Raw genomic sequence first — 19009 nt, forward strand, 5'->3', positions numbered from 1 at the left:
TGCTTATCGCTCTGAGGTAACATTTGCTTTTTGTTCCAAAGTTTCAGCTGTTTGCTTTTAGGGATGTTACTGGTGGTGGCTCAATATCTATGGTTACAGATGGCCATAGTCTGAGATGGTTCCTGCCTGAACAAGCTTCTCCCAGTCAGGGAAAGCTCAAAAATGGCTGAGAGGAAAACAAAGCCAAGAGCACATGTCAGCTCTGTCCTGGCTCTGTGGGAGCACACCTGCACAGCAGGACTGAGGCTGTCTGGTGGAAAAGGTGTTGAATCACAGCTGACTGGTCTGAGTGGAGCCTTTGTGTGGAAAATGGCTAAGCATTTAAATTACATCTTCCACTCAATCCACTGCTGAGAGCTGTCCAGAAGCTGCTGGGCACAAAGCTGACATAACCTGTACCCCGTTGCCATGGGCTCCTGCAGGTTTGGCCTGGGCTGGACCCCACTTGCCACCTTATCGGTGTTCTTGTTGACCTGGCTGAGTTCAGTGCATTCCAGAGCTGGCTGTTCAATGTTGTTTGTTTGAATTCCTCTGCTGCTCCAGCACAGCCCCCTGTACTGGCTCTTTTGGTGTTTGAAGTTGCGGCTTTCCTTCAGTGTGGTGGCTTTGAACAATGCATGTGCTCCCCATCCTTTTTCTACAGTTCAGGAATTTGGGGAGAATTGGCTGATAACCAGTGTTACCTGAAATCCCAAATATTATTAAAAGTATCATGAGAGAGGGTCATGCTGTCTTACTTTTCATGAAGCCAAGAATAAAACTGTGGCGCAGACAGAGACACCTGGCATTTGTATTCGTTCATAGTTACAACAGTGTAGTGATTATCTTCACAGACACCTGCAAAATGCTCACCTGGCCTGAGGGATGGAATGACTTGGTAGGATATCAGCATTACAGTTGGAATATTGTTCCTGCTGGGAGAGGACTTGAGAGAATATTTTTGTTTTTCAATAGCTCCTGCTGTGCCTTGGCATTTACAGTCCATCTGGACTAACACCTTCAGAAGTTTTTTCTACCCAGCAGACTCTGGGCCAGCAGTGACAAGCACATTAGTTCATCACCAGGCTGTGAGCACCACAGTTGATTAATTCTTATCATTCACTGCCTTCAGTGTGTCACACAGAACTTTAGAACGTCCTTTACAAGTGGAGAAACTGAGTCATGGAAAGAAGAGATGATGCCACTTCGTTCACCTGTTAAGGTGGATGGAAGAAGCAGCACTGAGATTCCGGCTAGCTGAAGCCTGGCTGGGAGACCCACCCTCTGGATCTTCCTGAAAACCCGAGGCATGAAGGCATGACGGTCACACTGCACTCATCTCATCTAGCTGGCTTGCTGACACAATCTCCTTGGAAGGTCTTTCTGAATCACATGTTCCCTCCAGAACATTTTACCAATCTACACACGCCCATTTGGATCTAAAATGAGGACACCCCAGGAAAGCCAGAACAGCCATGCTTTCCCAAATTGATCAGCTAAATGGCCCAGCTCTTCAGACACACCTGTATTTCTCATAGGTGTATTCCTTAAAGCAGAACAGGAGCAGAACTCCTCTTGCTTGCCGAGATCTCCCTGGAATTTAGTACCGAGTTGTCTGTCTTGAATCAGATTGCCCCTGGTCCTCCAAGGTAGTCAGCGACGATGCAAAGGCGGGGAAAGTGGGAGAAGAAAGCTTAGACCCCTGACTTGCAGGGGTACCTTCTCGCATGTGCTGTTCGTAATAAACCAGGGGCTAATCCCTGGGATCAACCCAGTCGAAAAACAAGGCTGGCAGCAGTTCCCGAACGCCGCTTCAAGCTGTGAGCTGCCATTGCCCTCTGCCGACAGTTCGGTGTACGGTGCCCTCGCTGTAAAGTGCGTGTTTTCTGTTCTACGGCAAACAAGAACTTCAGGGGATCTGCAGATCCTCCCTCAGACAGAGATTTTTGGGGTTCATTGCTTGATTTTTAAAATGTCCTTCTCACTGTTGTAACTTAGATGCTACACCTCAAACAATCAATCATATATCAATTATCCTGCATCAAAGAAAAGTCCACTGTAAACTGTAGTGCAAGACATGGAGTGTACGGGGAGTGAGAGCCAAGTTTTCACTGTAGAGCTGGTGTGGTGAGACAGAGGTGTACAGAGACAACACAAATAAAACATAGTGAAAAAACCCAATGATTAGCCCCATTTTACCTGTAAGTCATCAAGATACTGAACGGTCTATCTGAGCCCACAAAAGGCAGCTCTGGTACCATGCTGGGAAGTCAGGTTAGTTCAAAGCAGAAAATAACCGTAAGTCCAGACTGCAAGGAGAGTGGATCGCACTGTTGGCATCTTCTTTTTTTTTTCTTTAAATTTTTTTTTCATCACAAAGTTAGATAATTCTGTAGTTCAACCACAGCTCCAATCCAAATGTTGTTTGGGGAAAAAGCAGGCAGAAGCAATGACCTGTGATAAATAGGAGGTTGGACTGGACAGTCACATTTCTTTTTGGTCTCTGTCAGTTTGCCCAAGGTCATAGTGGAGTTTTGTGAGAAAGCCAGGAAGTGAATCAGGGTTTTTTATTTGTTTTGGTTTTGTTTTGTCTGTTTTGTTGTTGTTGGAGGATTTTTTTTTTTATTATTTATTTTATTTACATTTCAGATTTGTCTGAAAAATTGCTTATAGAAATATATTTAAATATTATAGTAAATGGGAAGGAAAGGCCTGGGACATTTTAACACTTTTTTTTAACTTATGAACTGCCACTGAGCTCTTTACTAAGACTTTTCCTGTGGTAAATTCACTGTTTGGGATCGTTATGAATGCTGAAAAAATTGGTGTTGCATTTCAACCATCCAGTACTTCATAAAGATTTCAGGCTATCAATAGAAATGTTCTTGGGTTGCTTGCTCTGAATAAATGCTTATGTGGAAAACCACTAAAAGCTTACAGGAATATCAACAGACAGCAAAGCTAAAGGACTTTGATCTTCAATAACTTCCATTTTACTGTGATGAGTACATGGTAGGGACCAAGTGCTTTTTCCTAGGCTCTGTAAAAGGATAAAGTCTTCTCTTACTGCCAGAAAAATGCTATTCCCCATTTCAAGCAGCAAAGGCTTCTGATTTCAAGTGATTAAGATCAGCTTCCAAGCCCAGTCATGGGGAGGAGATATCAAAATCCAAATTCCCAAACTTTAGTGCTGTCACGTGATTAAACAGATTGTAGCATGAATTATGGTAACTATAAAAATAAGTAATAGTATTGATAATTAATAATAATCTCAGGCTAGTGAATAAGGGGCCATGCAAGATTCATCCTTGCATGAATCTTCTTGCTGGTCCCAATGAAAAACTGATAAATTAGGTCAGTTTTCCAGTCCTCTGCGTAGGTGCTCTGGAAAGCACCTCAGTGATTCTCCTGCAGGGCCTTCTTTGAGAGAGCCAAATTCTCTCATTACCCTACTCTTTCATCTGTTGTGTCTCAGATTTGAGGATTCATGTAAGAATGAGTACTTTAGTCATGTAAGAATCTCAGCATCCATTAAAACAAAATTAACCCCCAAGGAGGGAGAGAAAAAAACCAGAATAAGAGTTCTGATTTCATGCTGAGGTCTCAAAACCAAACCAACAGACAAAACCAGAAAAAGCACAGTAGTGAGGTCCTAAAAGAGAAGGGAGATTAACTCAGAATGATTCACCATGTCTATATTTATACAGTATCCTAACATTCAGAATAGGGATTTTTGTTATAGGATTCACTTAAACCAGAGATGATAAAGTTTTATTGGCATAAAGGGTCTGTTTCATTAAACAGGAATGAGAAACAAAATATTCCTATCTAGACTGAAGACCACAAGAGAATGACTTCATGTGTTCATTTCCTTCTTCCTTTCCCCTGTGTTCTATATATGATTTACTAAATCTTTATTGTTTCTTTCCAGAAGCATCACTCACTGTCTACACAGAGAATGATTTTGGGCCAGGAAGTGGAGAAGACCAAAGCAGGTACATACATCACATTATCCTTGATGCTGACAGGGCAGAGTTGACAGGGAAAACATCACTCATCTTTCCAAACATGATTTCATCCACTGTAATTGTTTATAGGAGGACAGGTCTGGAATAAAACCTGAGTGCCTCTTTGGAAGACCTCATGCCTTCTCTGACATCAGCAGCTGAGGCAGCCTGAATGTCAACATTCCCTTATTGCAGGGAATGTGTCCTTAAAAACTCCTTCAGAAAGCTGAGCTGCTTCTGCTCCCTGAGACATGGCTCATTACATCAGAGCTCCTGACAGGGCTCTAACGAGCCGAGTGACAGACTCAGACACTGCCATCCACACCGGGCTGTCTTCCTGGGAGGAGACATTCATTCAGCATCCTGGTGGATGAGATCAATACCTAAACCCATGTTCAATCCAACAGGTTAATCTGCACTGCCATTAAAGTTAGGTTAGAGAGCTGGTGGAAAAGTTTGTTTTCAGTTAACTCCACAGCATTACAAGTCTTGGATTTGACAGGCTGAAAATGCCATCCTGCCTCTAGGAGGGAAAATTAAAGTTTCTCATATTAAGTAGCTATGAACAACAGTCATGAATCAAACCCATTGTAGTAGTACAAATTTCATTAGTTCTTTTATCATCTGGTTCTGTTTTAATTTCTTTGTCTATAACATACATAATCAATAAAATATACAATACCTCTGTGATGTTCCCATTATCATGATTCCAGGATACAAATATTTAAATTAAGTGTTAATGTTTTAAAACTCATAGCATGAAAATTCCTGCAGTTGGGCACATCAAAGTTGAATCAACTCTTTTCCCCTTTCCAAATACACAATGGTATTAAGGGTATATTTCTACTATTTTCTTTTTAGAAAATATATGGGTTTGACAAAAATAATTCCTAATACTGACCACAAACAGCCAGGAGATGGTAAATCATACTATGGAGAGTGAGAAAGGCACAGCTCGGATGTTTTTTTCCTTCCTTTGCAAGTATAAAGCAGGAAGGGAATGCATTATTCAGCAGTGAAATTCAGAATTAGTATAATTGAGGTGCAATGCCAGCGGAATCAAGACAAACGAATCCTACTCGTTGCAGTATGAGATTTGTCCTGTAGCTTTAGGTCTTCATGGAAATTTAACCATTTGTCTAGTCTCCTTATTGCTTAGATAAGGCAGCCAGCATTTCCATGAGATTATTTAAATGTAGAATTATTAGAAAAGTTTGCAGCTACAGAGATAGATGGGGTTTACATAAAATCCCTGCTCTTTGTGGCAACTCAGTGTGATATTGAGAAAGATAATGGCCAGAAAGTACATTGCCAGGCTCCTAATGAGAAACTGTTGACAGTAGAATTACCCCAACATTCATCAAAAAGCCAATAAATGTCAAGCAAGAGGCCTTTGATGCAGTAGCTCATAATTCCTGTTCAGAAGCCTTTGTAGTCACTTCAGGGCACGCCGTTGTCCTGCATTTCTGCTGATTTTACCGAAAACTTTGTGGCTGGAGAAATACAAGGAGCAGGTGTCAGCATTCCGAGTGCCATTGCTACAGTGCCACAGGCTCACCGTGAGACCTCAGGCACAGCACATTTGGCCTCAATTTCCCCATCTGCAATACGGGAATGACAATACAGGAATTACCCAGAGGCAATTCTGTGAAGGACACGGTGCTGCCATCCAAATGCTCAGAAATCGTGAGCTAGGTGGTAAAAACTCTGATGCTGACTCCTGCCAATGAGGTAGTCATGTATTTTTAATGTTAACTACGTCCAGCTTTTTGGGCCTTTGTAGGACATATTTTCAAGCTCTCTCCTCCACAGGAGATTACTTCAACTCAAAATTAATTTTTACCCAAGCCACTGAATTCTGGGTTGGGTGGCCTTAAGGAAACTGTGTGAAGTTTATATAAAAGCTTACATAAACTGTTCTTTGGCTCTGTGGAGCACAAAGGGTATAAATACCTTGCCCATTACCCAAGTCCTCTGTTTTACTCTACTTTCAGTTCATATTCCCCGAGTGATGTGGTGAGGCAGGTTGTTGCCTGGCCCATGAATTAGGAATAACCTTGTGCCGTGTGTTATTTGTGACTGCTCCCTGGCTTTTCATTTGCCTTGTTCATGAGGGGAGCCTGAAGCTACATCACAAGTGATAAAGATCGTATCCTCTAGACATCGCCCATATATTTTTTTCTAAAATTTTCAGGTAAAGGCTCACAGCTATTTTAAGGCCTCCATGGACTCTGAAGCAGTCCATTCCATTCATACGGGCAATTCCTTGATTGCATATCACGACTGGTCTCCATTCCAGCTGTTCCTGTGTCTATGGATAGAAAACATGTCCCCGTTGGTCATTTCCAAGGATAAGCTGCATCCTAGAAGCTGTATGAAGATGGAGTTGTACTCAGTTTCCGGAGCCACATGCAATTAGGGTGACTTGAAACTTGGCTAATTACCTGGCAGACTTTGCTGCAGAAAGATTCTTTAATAAAAATGGATGGGGTGACAAGAGACAGGCTCCTTGCTATTTTGGGACAAACTCTTCCCTCAGGCTGCAGATAACCATGGTGGTAAGGCTCCCCATCTATCATTTGGTTTGCTGTTTCTTGGCTGTAGTATTTAATTAACAATTCTGGAACTGCTCTGTTTCCCAGGAATAGCCTGTAAATCCATGAAATTAAACAAAAAGGGCAGATGTGGACAAAAATAAAAAGCCCATGCAAGTCAGAAATGAAAAATTAAGTTGTTTTGTCAGTCTTCAGGGGCCAGTGCAGGAATGTTATAAAACCTTCTGAAGCTTTTCTGTCTGGTGGTTCAAGCAAGAGGGAAATGTTCTTGTGGATGCCAACATTTTTAGAACTGATGATTGCTAATTACAAAAGCACTAGTGACAGGCAGAATGGTTTGAAACTGAGAGAGAGTAGGTTTAGATTGAATATTAGGAAGAAATACTTTGAGGGTGGTGAGGCACCAACACCACAGGTTGCCCAGAGCAGCTGTGGATACCCCATCCCTGAAAATATTTAAGGCCAGCCTGAAAAAGGCTCTCAGCAACCTGATCTGGTGGAAGGTATCTCTGCCATGGAGTTGGAATAAGATGGTCTGTTAAGTATCCTTCCAACCCAAACCACTCTAGGATGATCCTATGATTCTATAATTATGTAATTACTTTATGGCATGAAAAGATACAAATACTGTGAAAATTGAGTTAAAACAAGGTTTTTTTTTCTCTTCAAGATCTGATTGAAGTTAATAATAATGCTAAAACCTATCTTGTGTAGATGGCAATCAACAGCAGAGGAATTTCTATATATCTGAAAGAGTGTGCTCATCTAAACTGTCACTCATGCTTTTAGGTGGCCAGTGAAACCATTTTATTACTGCAGTTAGCTGGAAAGGGCACTGTTCTGCAAAAATCAGATAATGTACTTATTTCTAAAAGCCTGGAACAAAAGAGCCAGTTGAGATTTGCTGAGTAGTTGCAAGATAGCCATTAAATATAAATATTTTTAAAAACAATGTACTCTTTCCTAATGCTTTTAGAGCAGTGTGTGGGAACAGAGTCTAAGTGCAGCATCTTACTGCATTGAAAAGGACATGATGAAGGTTACTGGGTTCCAGATTTAACTCTTCACTCTCTTAATTGCTCACAACAGTTCCTAAACTATGTGAGTTTGTAAAAAACTTACTCATCTTTCCTAGTAGTGCCAATAAAAGATTATTTTTAAAACAGCTAGTGCCAATGATGCACATTTTTCACATTTCTATGTCAACAGTTTAATAGTGAATTAAAGTTTCCATTCCCAAAATTAAAACTTGCTGCAGAACTGGAAATTTTGTTCTTTTCAACTTGTGGTGGAAAAGGGACTGGCTTTGTGGGGCCATGTATGTATAAATGATACCTCCACATCTGGAGTTTTAGCAGCCATAGATAGGATTAATTTGATCTAATTTAAGACATCCATGTCTGCATCAAGCACTTTAGGCTGCTTCTGCTGTCAACAAAGAAAAGAGCCCATCCATACTGTGATTTATGTGGTCTTGCTTACATGTCTACTTAAGGATGAGATGGATGAGACCTCATGATCTGGCTATATGGAACTTCAGACAAAATGTGTTTTTCTGGGGGGTCATCCCATTGGATCACCATGGATTGATACCAAGGGTCATATCATTCACTATTGTCATCAATAACACATCCTCAGCAAATCTGCAAATGATGCAAAAACACTCTTCAATCCAAACCAACCGTGATCTTCCACCTGGGAAGAATAACCAGTACAGGATCCCAGTACAGATGAGGAGCAGACTGGCAGGGCACAGTCCTGCTGAAAGAGGCTCAAAGGGGATGCCTGGCTGAATCCAAGCCAGCAGGGCACTCCCATCACAGGACAGACAAAACACACACTGAGGACCACTCCCTGGCCAGCACATGGAGGGCCTCTTGCTCTTCTCTGCTCAGCTCTGGTGAGGCCACATTAGGGTACAGCCCAGTTTTGGCACAATCAGTACAAAAGGGATGTGGAGAAACTGAAACTGGTCCACTGGAGGGCTACCAAACTGGTTATCCAGAGAACATGACCTGGGAGGGTGGAGGTAGCAGGGCTTATTCAACCTGACACAGGGGAATCTAAGAAGGGTCTAAGTACAGCCTGTGACTGCTTGAAGAGAGTTACACACATAATGGAGCTGAATTTCCTCAGTAATGCCAAATAATGTAAAAAGGGGTAACRGCCAATAAAATGCTGCTTCAAGGCTCAGTTTGGACACTCAGAAAAAATATTTTCACCTGGAGGGTTGCAACAGATTACCCAGGGGAGTAGCTGAATCCCTTTTATTGGAGGTTGTCCAGTCCATAAATCCATGGCTGAACTGCTCCAGGGCTGGTAAAAGCCCAGCTTGGAACACAAGGACGGACTTCCCAACTAACACACCAGCCTGAAAAGCACAGCTGGGRCAAGACACTGCCAGGTGAGAATCTCTGCTGAGCCCCACAGGGTACCTTGCCACCCAAGCCATGTTCATCCTCCCTGGAGTCAACAGCAAAATTCCCTAGAGCTGGGACAARTGCTTGAATAGATGGTGGAAAACCAGGATTTGCTGTTGGGACAAACTGCTGGCACATACAGTTCACAGAAGATATATTCATAAGGAGCAATGGATGACTGTTAYAGGCTTCTGTCTGTAACACCCAAACAGTCCTGGAATCCATTATGGTAGTACTACCATCATCTCTGGAATGTGTCCAAGCCCTTCAATTCTGTATTAATAACAATAAACCGAAATTCTCATCCAGAACTATGGGGCACAGAGTCTGAACAGGGTGATCTGAACTTGTTCTCAGTCCCTGTGACTCCTTACATAACCTGAGACACATTAAACTGATTTTTGCAGCACAGAGTTACTTTGAAAACCACAGATTAAATTCACTATTCAGGAATCCCATTTTCTTTGATTTTTCTTAATGTTTATTACATACTTAGAGTAAATTTATTGCATCTGGCATATATAAGAAGAGAAATTTAATTTTCAGTAGGAACAAAAATATAGTTTCCAAAGGCAACTGMGTGAAGAATCATAAAGCACAGCTAAGGTTTGTTTAGAGACAGGACTCACTTCTTCTCCTCCTGAGAGTGTGACCAGACAGGCTTACGCTTCTGAATAAAGGCTTCAATACCTTCCTGCCCATCTCTCAAAGTCAAATTATCTACCATGACCTTAGTAGTCATTTTGTAAGCAGTGTCAAGGTCCTGGGTTATCTGTCTGTAAAAGGTGGCTTTCCCCAAGGCCAGGACAGATTTGCTGCTTTCGCATATCTTCTGAGAGATTTTCATGGTCTCTTCTTCCAGCTTGTCTTCTGGTACCACCTTGCTGACGAGCCCGTGCATTAATGCTTCRTGGGCAGAGAGAGGTTCACCCGTGAAAAGCATCTCTAGTGCCACCTGAACAAGGAAAAATACTGTATTAAGTCAACCAGCTGCCTCATTGCTTTGCTTTGCTTTGTTTGGGGAATTTCAGCCTCCTTCTTTAAGTACAAGATGCTCCTTTGACAAATGATTTAAATCTTTTGGCCTTTTAAACTGCCAAGGACCTGTTAAGAGGTCTCAGCAAAGAGAAGGACTGGATCCAAGGCTGGTCTCTTCAAACCTGCCCGCTGATTCCAGCTGTCCTAGGCTGACACCTCTGGGTTTCTCTTTAGAAGCTCACAATCTCTAGTGATTGCTGTAGGAATTAAAAGAGAGCTGGATCATTCACAATGTCAAATAACTGAACTTGGTGGTATTTTAGGCTGGGCATATGTACAGTTTCTGAAAACACCTGTTCTAGTTTTAAGTTTAGTATAAGTGGTTTTAAATATGAACTTTTTACAGCTACATTATTTCAGTCTCCTGCTGCTTTCAGCATCTGGTGCTTGAAGTTTGAAACTAAAAAACCCTCTAAATACTCAGTGACTATTCAATRTTATGTATCAACTAAGATTGTTTTCCAAGATTCCTGATGCAATTGACCAATGCCTGAATCACAAGAGTTGATTATCCTCATTAGCATCTTTGCTCTGGTAGCTACAAACAATGGCAACACTTCTTTTGTTAAATGGTAAAAATCAGCAATCCTGGGAACTGTAGGGAATGCTCTTGCTGCTTTGAAAAGTGGCACAGAGAAAAGAATATCCCACACATTTTGAAATTGTAATCCTACAGCCCTGAAATATGAATTCAGAAACAGCTATAACTGTACACAAGAGCAGACTTGGAAAAATCCCCCATGGACTATATTTGAACAGGATGGCCCTGCAGATGGGTAATTTTAAGTTGAAGCTCTTACTCAAAAGGGGATGTGTGCAGTTCAGCCACTGCATCTCAGCAGAGCCCTGCTGGGCTTGGACTGTCTGTCTGCATGAATCCAATTGGATCAGAACTTAAAATTTCTATTCTCAGTTACGGAAGCTTTACAGATTGTATTATTTTTTATGCACTGAGAGATGTGCAGCCACAATCAGTAGGACACAAACCAGGAAGACAGTATAGGAGGGTTTTRGATGCTATTTAAAGCATCTTGATCTACAGCCAGGCAGATCCTGCTGGCAGTGAAATGTCACTGCCTGGCAAGAATTGATGCCTCGGTGGGATTGTTATCCTGAACTTGCAGGGGTTTCCTCCTCAGGGGAGAACATCRTTGGCTAAAGCCCAGAGCTGTCTGTTGGAAAGGAAAGGGATTGCTGAGCTCATGGCTGCTGGGATGAGCTTGTGCTGGTTGGAATCACATCAGTAGGAAGCTGCCTTTCCTAAACAGGGTTCACCCTTTATTATTTTTCCCAGTCCAAGGAGTTATGGAGATGTCTTTTGAAATAAAGTATTTTGCATGTTGTACCCCAGGAAAATGAAATTCAGGCAATGGAACTGAAACTCCTAACACAGGAACCAACTTTKGCAAAATCACGAAGAGTATCTGGGAAGGAAGCCTACCTTTCTTGGAAGAGATCTGCCCAAGGCCACAGCTGGTGTGGAGCAGAACAGCCCAATGTTTACTCCAGGAGTAGCAAACTGAGATTTGTCACTTGCCACTGCGATGTCACAGCTCGCCACGAGCTGGCAGCCTGCTGCTGTAGCCAAGCCGTTTACTTTGGCAATCACTGGCACTGGAATTTTCTGGATTAAAGTCATAACCTGCATGCACAAAAGACATGGAAAAGTATGGAAATACAAAAGTATGGAAATTTAGGAAGACACAATCCTGTTTTGGAAGCCCTCTAAAAGTACCTTCCTCTCTATCTACCAAAACCCCCAGACTGCTGGATATTGGCTCCTTTTTAATGAAAGGATGATGAAATGCCATTCAGCTGCAGCTTTCACACATGGCTTGTACAGCATTCCTTAAATATGGGTTTGGCAATGCGTTAGACATCATTAGTACTGGAGGAACTAGAATAAAAAGTTTCAAAGTACTTTCTGCTGTCACTCTGAACAGGATTAGGGGTCAAATTCTAGTACCACCATCAAAGTGGATTTTGCCATTCCCTCCAAAGGCTCCAGGATTCATTTTAACTTCCCCACATCCCTGACCCCCATCTTTTTTCTCTCTTGTCCAACAAGAATTTGGACAATCTGTGACTCAGATCTTACTTTCACACTATCTACTTGGTGTTTAAGCTGATCCTGAGCTTTTAACTAGATGCTGGAAAGAACATTTGATCACAAGTGATTTGAAGTTGGTTATCATTAGATTTCTAGGAAGGATATTGCCTAAATACTCAGCTGCAAGGAACACTGGCTAAAGCAATGAACACACCCTTACTGTGCCCATTGTTGGAGACAATGCACATTGGCATTCTAGCCCTTTTATTTATATGTAGAAAAATCCATGTAGAAAAACATAATTGTGCCAGTATCAAGCATTAGAATAGCACAGCAGCAAAAAATCAATGAATCGGAAGGAATCGGAAGAAAAAGTCTGTGCTTTAGCAAGCAGATGATCAATGCTGTCCCTCCTTAAACCAATGCTTGCTCTTAATACCAGGCAAAAGCAGAGGCATTCAAGAAGAACTTGTTACCTCTGCACATAATTCAAATACTTGGGAATGGTGCTTCACRTCATCTTCACTTGACAGTTCCTTTAAATCATGGCCGGAACAAAATACAGGTCCTTCAGCTGCAAAAAAATTTCATGACAAGTCAGTCTGAATTAATAAAAGAAACCAGGGAAATCAATGTCCCCGCRAAAGGGATGTCAATGACACGTTCAAAAAGGAGTTTGGGGAGGGAGTTCCAAAATATTGCCTTCTGGGTTTTGTGATAACTTTAAATTGCTGCAATGTGACATTTAAGCACAGTAATGCCCATTATCACTTTTCTAGACCTAGTTTTACTTCCATTCCACTTAACTCAGTTACAAATAATGCACTTCACACCTCTGAGCCCAGTTTTGTGTAAGGATGTTCAAAACAGTTCCTCTTGGTACAATACAAACTTATCAGCTGCAGCAAGGCAGGAGTGCTTTGCTCTCAGACTGATAAATACAGTTAGTTCCTATTTATGGTATCCAGAATTAATTATTAACTTYTGCTAAATAAGCATCAGTATTTTTTCCGTCATAGTATTGAAGGTCACAATGGAAAAAGAAAGAAAAAAAGGTTATTTTGCTACAGGAGAACCAGAAGGGTTGTTGGGGTGTCTTCTCCACTGCTAARCTGTCATCTAGAGAACCCCCAAAARCATGYCCACGTTTTGGGCAGCAAARGAGCAGGTTTTGGTGGAACTAAGCTTTGGATTTGCTACAAGATCAAAACACTCTATATATGTACACAATCTTTACAACAGTTTTCCTTTGTCATGAAAATACCTGCCATTAAAGTAAACCAATGTGATGTTTTTCAATCCTTCAGAACTTCTCAGGTATTTGTATGAATGTGACATTTCCAGCTACACCCATGCAGACTAAACCTTGCCTATGGATTTATTTCTTATGGATCAGATTATTGAGACACAATCTACTCAGAAATAACCACACAATTGTCAGTCAGCTCATGGGGTTTGCATTATATATCTGGAAATTAATTACATCTGCATTTGAGCCTCATTGAAGRATCTGCTGCAAAGTCTGTGTTAAAGGCYCAAGGCATTTCCTGAGGAATCTTTYATTTTSTTKAAATTTCTTCTTTTGCATTTTATTCAGCAGGGGAACTAGAAATCAACAGCAACATGCAATTTCTAAAAAAGGCAACAGCAACTGTTCTCACAAATTCCCAGAGCATTGTACTCCCAAAGAAGAATCTTCAATGTTTCACAAAATTTGTAACTGCTGAGTAAATATATTTAAATTCACMCCTGTTAGGGCTCACTTCCACTCTCATGTGTGTGCCCTAACAAACAGTKTCCCCCTATGTATAAGAAACAGCATCATCCTAAATTAATAAACCAATTTATCTGGAAGGGGAGCAGAGGAAGGTTATTTTAAAATAGCAGAAGAAAAAAAGATGCCTTAAGTATGGCTCAAGTTTCATTAGGAACTCTACAGGTTAACACATCAATGGAAGGAGGTTCTGAGAGAGGCTGTTTCACATCTGCAGGTTATAGATGTCTGTGTTGTTGATATTTCGGACTCTCCTTCCCCGAAGTGTTTTAAAAATAGTTATGGCGAATCACTGGCAACGATAATGAGGCTGATCCCAGCTCAGAGCAGGGACATAGAGCACCCGATTTTCAGAAACCCTGTGTTTTACCAGAGTTTATACCAGCTAGAGAAGGCAACAAGTGTCATCCCAGCTCTGCCTGTTCCTGCCCCCAAACCCCTATCTGGATGCTTTAYTTTGATAACTTTTAMAACTTTYGTTTCGTTTGGCTTTCATTCTGTTKAAACKATTATTTCCATTGGTTTTAAAACCAATTAACTAACCCTAAACTGCCGATTGTTTTTACAAAAGGAAGCAACTCACCGATTGTAAACACCCTCATAGCCCGACTGAAATGTTGACATTTTGAAACGTGTTAATGTTTAGACATGTTGGCTAGACCCAAAAGCGTAACAAAACCCACGTCAGTCGTTAATGCTGTGTTAGGAATGAGGAATTAAATGCAGGAGAGGGGAAACTGAGGCAATTATACAGGAACAGAGTGATAGGGAGATCTGACAGCTGCAGGCAGCCGCGGGAGATCAGGGGAGCGGTAGGGGAATAGCAGGCACGTCCCTTCCCGCCCCGTTTCCTGGAAWTGCCAGCGAGGTTCGGGTTTCAGCTCCGCGTTCCCCCGTGTGCGCCCCTTCCCCGCCCCCGGGTGCGGCGGTACCCGCGATGACGATGACGCGGAGCTCCCGGCTCTTGATGTCGTGCAGCAGGTCCCGCCGCAGGCTCTGCAGCATGGGCAGCGACAGCGCGTTCCGCCGCCGCGGGTTGTTCAGGACGATGGTGCTGCAAAACCCGTGAAACACAGCGGGGTTACGGTCACCGAGCTCCGAGCGCGGCCGCGTCCCGGCTCGGAGCTCCCGGCGCCCCCGCTCACCGCACGCCCCCCGCCTGCCGCCGCTCCGTCAGCGGCTCCGCCGGCGGCGCCTGCCCGGCTCCCGCGGCCGCGGCGCTGCCGAAGGCGGCCGTGAGGGGCCTCCGCAGCCGGCACAGCCGGCACAGCCGGGCCGCCATCGCTGCGGGGTCGGGACCGAGCCGGGCGGGGGCGGAGCGGGCCGGGCGGGCGGAGCTCCGCGGCACCGGGGTTAACAGCCTGGGCTCGGGCCTGACCTCGGCACAGAATCACAGAATCTGTGAGGTTCCAAGTGTCCGCTGAGATAATCGAGTCCAACCTATGAGTGAACACCACCCTGTCGACCAGACCATGGCACTGAGTGCCACATCCAGGCTTTTCTTAAACAACTCCAGGCACTCCTTTTATGAAGAAATTCTTCCTAATGTCCAACCCAAACGTCTCTTGTCACACCTTAAGACCGTGTTCCCCCGTCCTGTTGCTGGTTCCCTGGGAGAAGAGCCTAACTCCCACCTGGATTCCGTCTCCTGTCAGGGCGTTATAGAGCCTTAAGGCCTCCCTGAGCTTCCTTTTCTCCAGGCTGAGGCCCCACAGCTCCCTCAGCTGCTCCCCTTAGGATTTGTGCTCCAAACCCTTCACCAGCTCTGTTGCCCTGCTTCAGCACCTCAGTATCCTTCCTGAATTGATGGCCCAGATCTGGACACAGCAGYTGAGGTGTGGTCTCACCAGTGCCTGGTACAGGAGAAGAATCATTGCCCTGGTGCTGCCGGACACACTATTCCTGGTACAAACCATATGCACAGAGCTTCCCTCGGTCCTGCCGTCAGACCTGACTCCTGTGCTGGAACGGCTGGGTGGGCACTGAGATCATTAATAAATAGCTGGAGTGTTGCAGATCACTCAGCAATGTTGACTTTTGTGATAATTTCTTTAAATTCTTCTGAGCAGTTGTATCTGTGGCCGTGTGATGGAGCTTAGGACTGTGCTGAGCCAACTTGTCAATGGCAATGAGGTGGGATCTATCATGACAGGACAGCGGTGTCATGCAGAGAAAATGACATYGTTTTGAGGCTGAGAGTAACTGGCATGAGGTGAAATTCAGTTCTGCAGGGCTGCCTGGGAACTAGGAAGATCATCTTTTATTTACTGGGAGCTCATATTCTGGAAATTGTCATGGGAAAGGCCTTGCATGTTCTAATTGGTTCTACAGAGTCTGTAGTCCATATGATGCATTCAAGAAGGAAAAAAAAAGTCAAATGTGATTTTAAGAGGTGATTTGGTGATTTTAAACTTCAAATGTGATTTCAAAGTTCAGMGTATTTTAGGGACACACAAATACATTCACAGCTAGTCTTCATTATTGCTTATGCTTCTGGTCACCTGTATTCCAGAAGTCAAGCTAAAAGAGGGGTAGCTCTGCAGATGAGGCAGCTGGAGAACAATCTCATGTGCTAGGAGACGCTKACAGGCCCAAAGACCAAGCAGCCTTTTTCCACAAGATACAGGTACCTAAAATGGAATAGATTTATGTCTGGAATATGTTCCTTATAAACGTAAAGCTGTGCTCCTGCTTCCTRATCTCCCTGTTCCTGTGAATTGTTGCAGGTTCCCAGATGTGTCCCCAGTTTTCTTTTGAACTCCTGCAGCTTTTTTGACTGTAGTGGCAATTGAGGTTTCTCAGATGTGAGCATCAGCCTCCTAAAKGAACCACTTGAATTTTGTGATTAATAATATATTTACTTGTACAGACAGTAACAACTTGGTGTGGGGATGCACTTTCTGCTTATTGATTTTATACTGTCTGACACAATGACCTCTCAGATGTGGCTCTACTGTAAGAACAACAGTGTGTTTATGTACATTTATGTACATTTTTTAGTGTTGAAGGTCACTGACAGACCTGAGAGCTAATTCTGCTCTGGGCTTTTCCCATTTTACCTTTTATTTTTCCTCATCGTCGTTTGTACCTCATGGTCTATTCACTGAAAAGCTCTTCCAAAATTTACTTCTAATATGCAGTGGGAATCTGTAGCAAAAAAAAAAAAAAAACAGAAATTTAGAAGCAAATGAGATCCCCTTATATAGATCTCATCAGTTTTCAAAGTCCCTGCTTGGTGTGGGAMAGGGCAGCACACTGAAAACACAAKGTGTGTGCTTGCTCTGGGAGGAGTTCCCCATCCCCTGAAACTCTGACCACTGACCTCTTTCAAGCTTGTGAATACAACCTGATTTTTTTTCTTCCAGTTCTTTCTCTTTCTCCATCTGCTTGTCCTTTTTCTGTCCATCTCCAAGGAAAGATTTTTTTTTTGTGGTATTCTCCAAAAAGCTTATTTTTCATACAGTGTTTCCAGCTTCCTGGAAATTTGATTGACAACCTCATGTTTCCTTTCACACCCGCCCCCATTWCAGATTGTTTTTTGGCTGCAGCTTCCCCAATGCATTGAGCAGGCCTGCTGCTGCCTTCTCTGAGAAAGTACTGAAAAAACTTTCYGATTTCAGGCAGATTTCCTTTTTATAGCATTTGCCAGCAGCATTGTGGTTATGGCTGAGCTCACACTTTCAACTGGAGACAGCCAGGAGCCCGGATTGCAAGTACCAGACGGGGCTTTTTTAACCTTTAGATGTATTGATCCTTAAAAAAAAAAAAAAAAAAAAAAGACAAAGAATGACAAAGAACATAACGCAACTTCATCCTTAGATCATTACAGAAACTTTCATGGTATCACACTGTGCAGGAAAAGATGTTTTGAGATTCAAGTGCGCTTAGCTGCTGTAAAACCCTCTGTGGTCTCCATTGTGATGTTGTTACATAGCATGCATGGACAATAAAGATACAGAATCCCTTCCCTTATCAAGCACAGGCATTCATTGGGGTCTTTATTTCCTTGGCTTTCAACAAGCCCAGATGGGATATGCATCTTGCAGGAGCACCTGCTGCTATAAATAGCAGGTCAACCCAGGGCAAAGGCAGACSGTGTTGAGATGCAGCTGAAATGGGAAACACATCCACATCCACATCTGTAAATTCGTAAATATATCCACAAAGACATTTCTACCTATTATTTGGAATGCTGTGATGAAAACTTGGAACTATTTTATGGAACATGAGGCAGACATATCCTTAGCAGAGTTTCATGCAAATTATCTCTTGTCAAATGTTGGCATTCCCAGAGGATCTTGTGACCTGATTTTCAGCACTGCTGAAGGCATTCAGATCCCACTGGGAGCCAGAGGGGTTTGGCACCTTTAGAACTCAAAGACTGCTTAATTCTAGCCAGGTGTGTAGTAGTTCCAGGATAACAGGGAGAGCAGGACCCTATTTTGCACCCCAGCCAAAGAAAATCATTTATTTCCCTGCTTTGTGAATTCTGCTAGCAAAGAGAAAGACTAGCACATCATGATTTCTCTGATGTGGAACCCTCCAGGACTGACTAAAGAAAAGATGAAAAAAGATTTTGCATTTTTGTTCCCATTTAGCCAGGATTCTGAACTGAGTCCCAGCGCCACAGGATGGGTGCTGTCTGTGTAATATTTTTTCTGTGTCCTTAGACAATTTATGTTTTTTATATTGCTGTTAGGATAGAAATAGCACAGAAACTTCAGGACAATACTTAATTGTGGTGGGATTTTCTAAGGGCATGAAGCCTTTTCCACACCTGGAATTCACACGACTTTGTTACCAAACCTCTTTTGAGTCCTAGCCCTGGATTTTTTTCTTTGAAAAGTCAAAGAAAAGTGGATACTTTTCTTTGAAAAGTCAAAGAAGGGTAAACTATATATCAGCCTTCTCTTTATAGAAGCACTAATTACTTGAAGTAATCACTAAAAACCCCATCAGTTATGGGATTAATGTGTAAGAAATTTTAGCATGCACTTTAAGAGAAGGTTATATTTTTTTAAAAGTTAYGATTATTCTGCTGAAAGAAAAGCTTTGAATTGAATTTTACCTCCATGACTGCTACTGAGAATTACAGCAACCTGTGAACCAGGCTAATGACCTGCTATTCAGGCCCACAACAGGTCCTTACCTGGCAGTACTGCTGCCTCCTGCCTTTACATTTAGCT

General features: G+C 42.7%; 1 protein-coding gene across 1 annotated transcript; it reads right to left on the reverse strand.

Annotated features, from left to right (window-relative positions):
- Window positions 1-9423: 9423 nt before the first annotated feature.
- ECHDC3 (enoyl-CoA hydratase domain containing 3) lies at window positions 9424-15138 on the reverse strand. The gene is made up of 5 exons (XM_057373020.1): window positions 14969-15138; window positions 14756-14877; window positions 12526-12623; window positions 11441-11641; window positions 9424-9916 (listed from the first exon to the last, which is right to left on the reverse strand). The coding sequence occupies exons 1-5, from the start codon at window positions 15103-15105 to the stop codon at window positions 9587-9589; spliced, it is 888 nt and encodes a 295-aa protein (XP_057229003.1). The 5' UTR covers window positions 15106-15138; the 3' UTR covers window positions 9424-9586.
- Between the last annotated feature and the right edge of the window lie 3871 nt (window positions 15139-19009).

This window comes from Malurus melanocephalus, unplaced genomic scaffold (genome assembly GCF_030028575.1).
Source record: "Malurus melanocephalus ecotype Western Australia unplaced genomic scaffold, MMel_1.1 scaffold_183, whole genome shotgun sequence".
NCBI lineage: Eukaryota > Metazoa > Chordata > Aves > Passeriformes > Maluridae > Malurus > Malurus melanocephalus.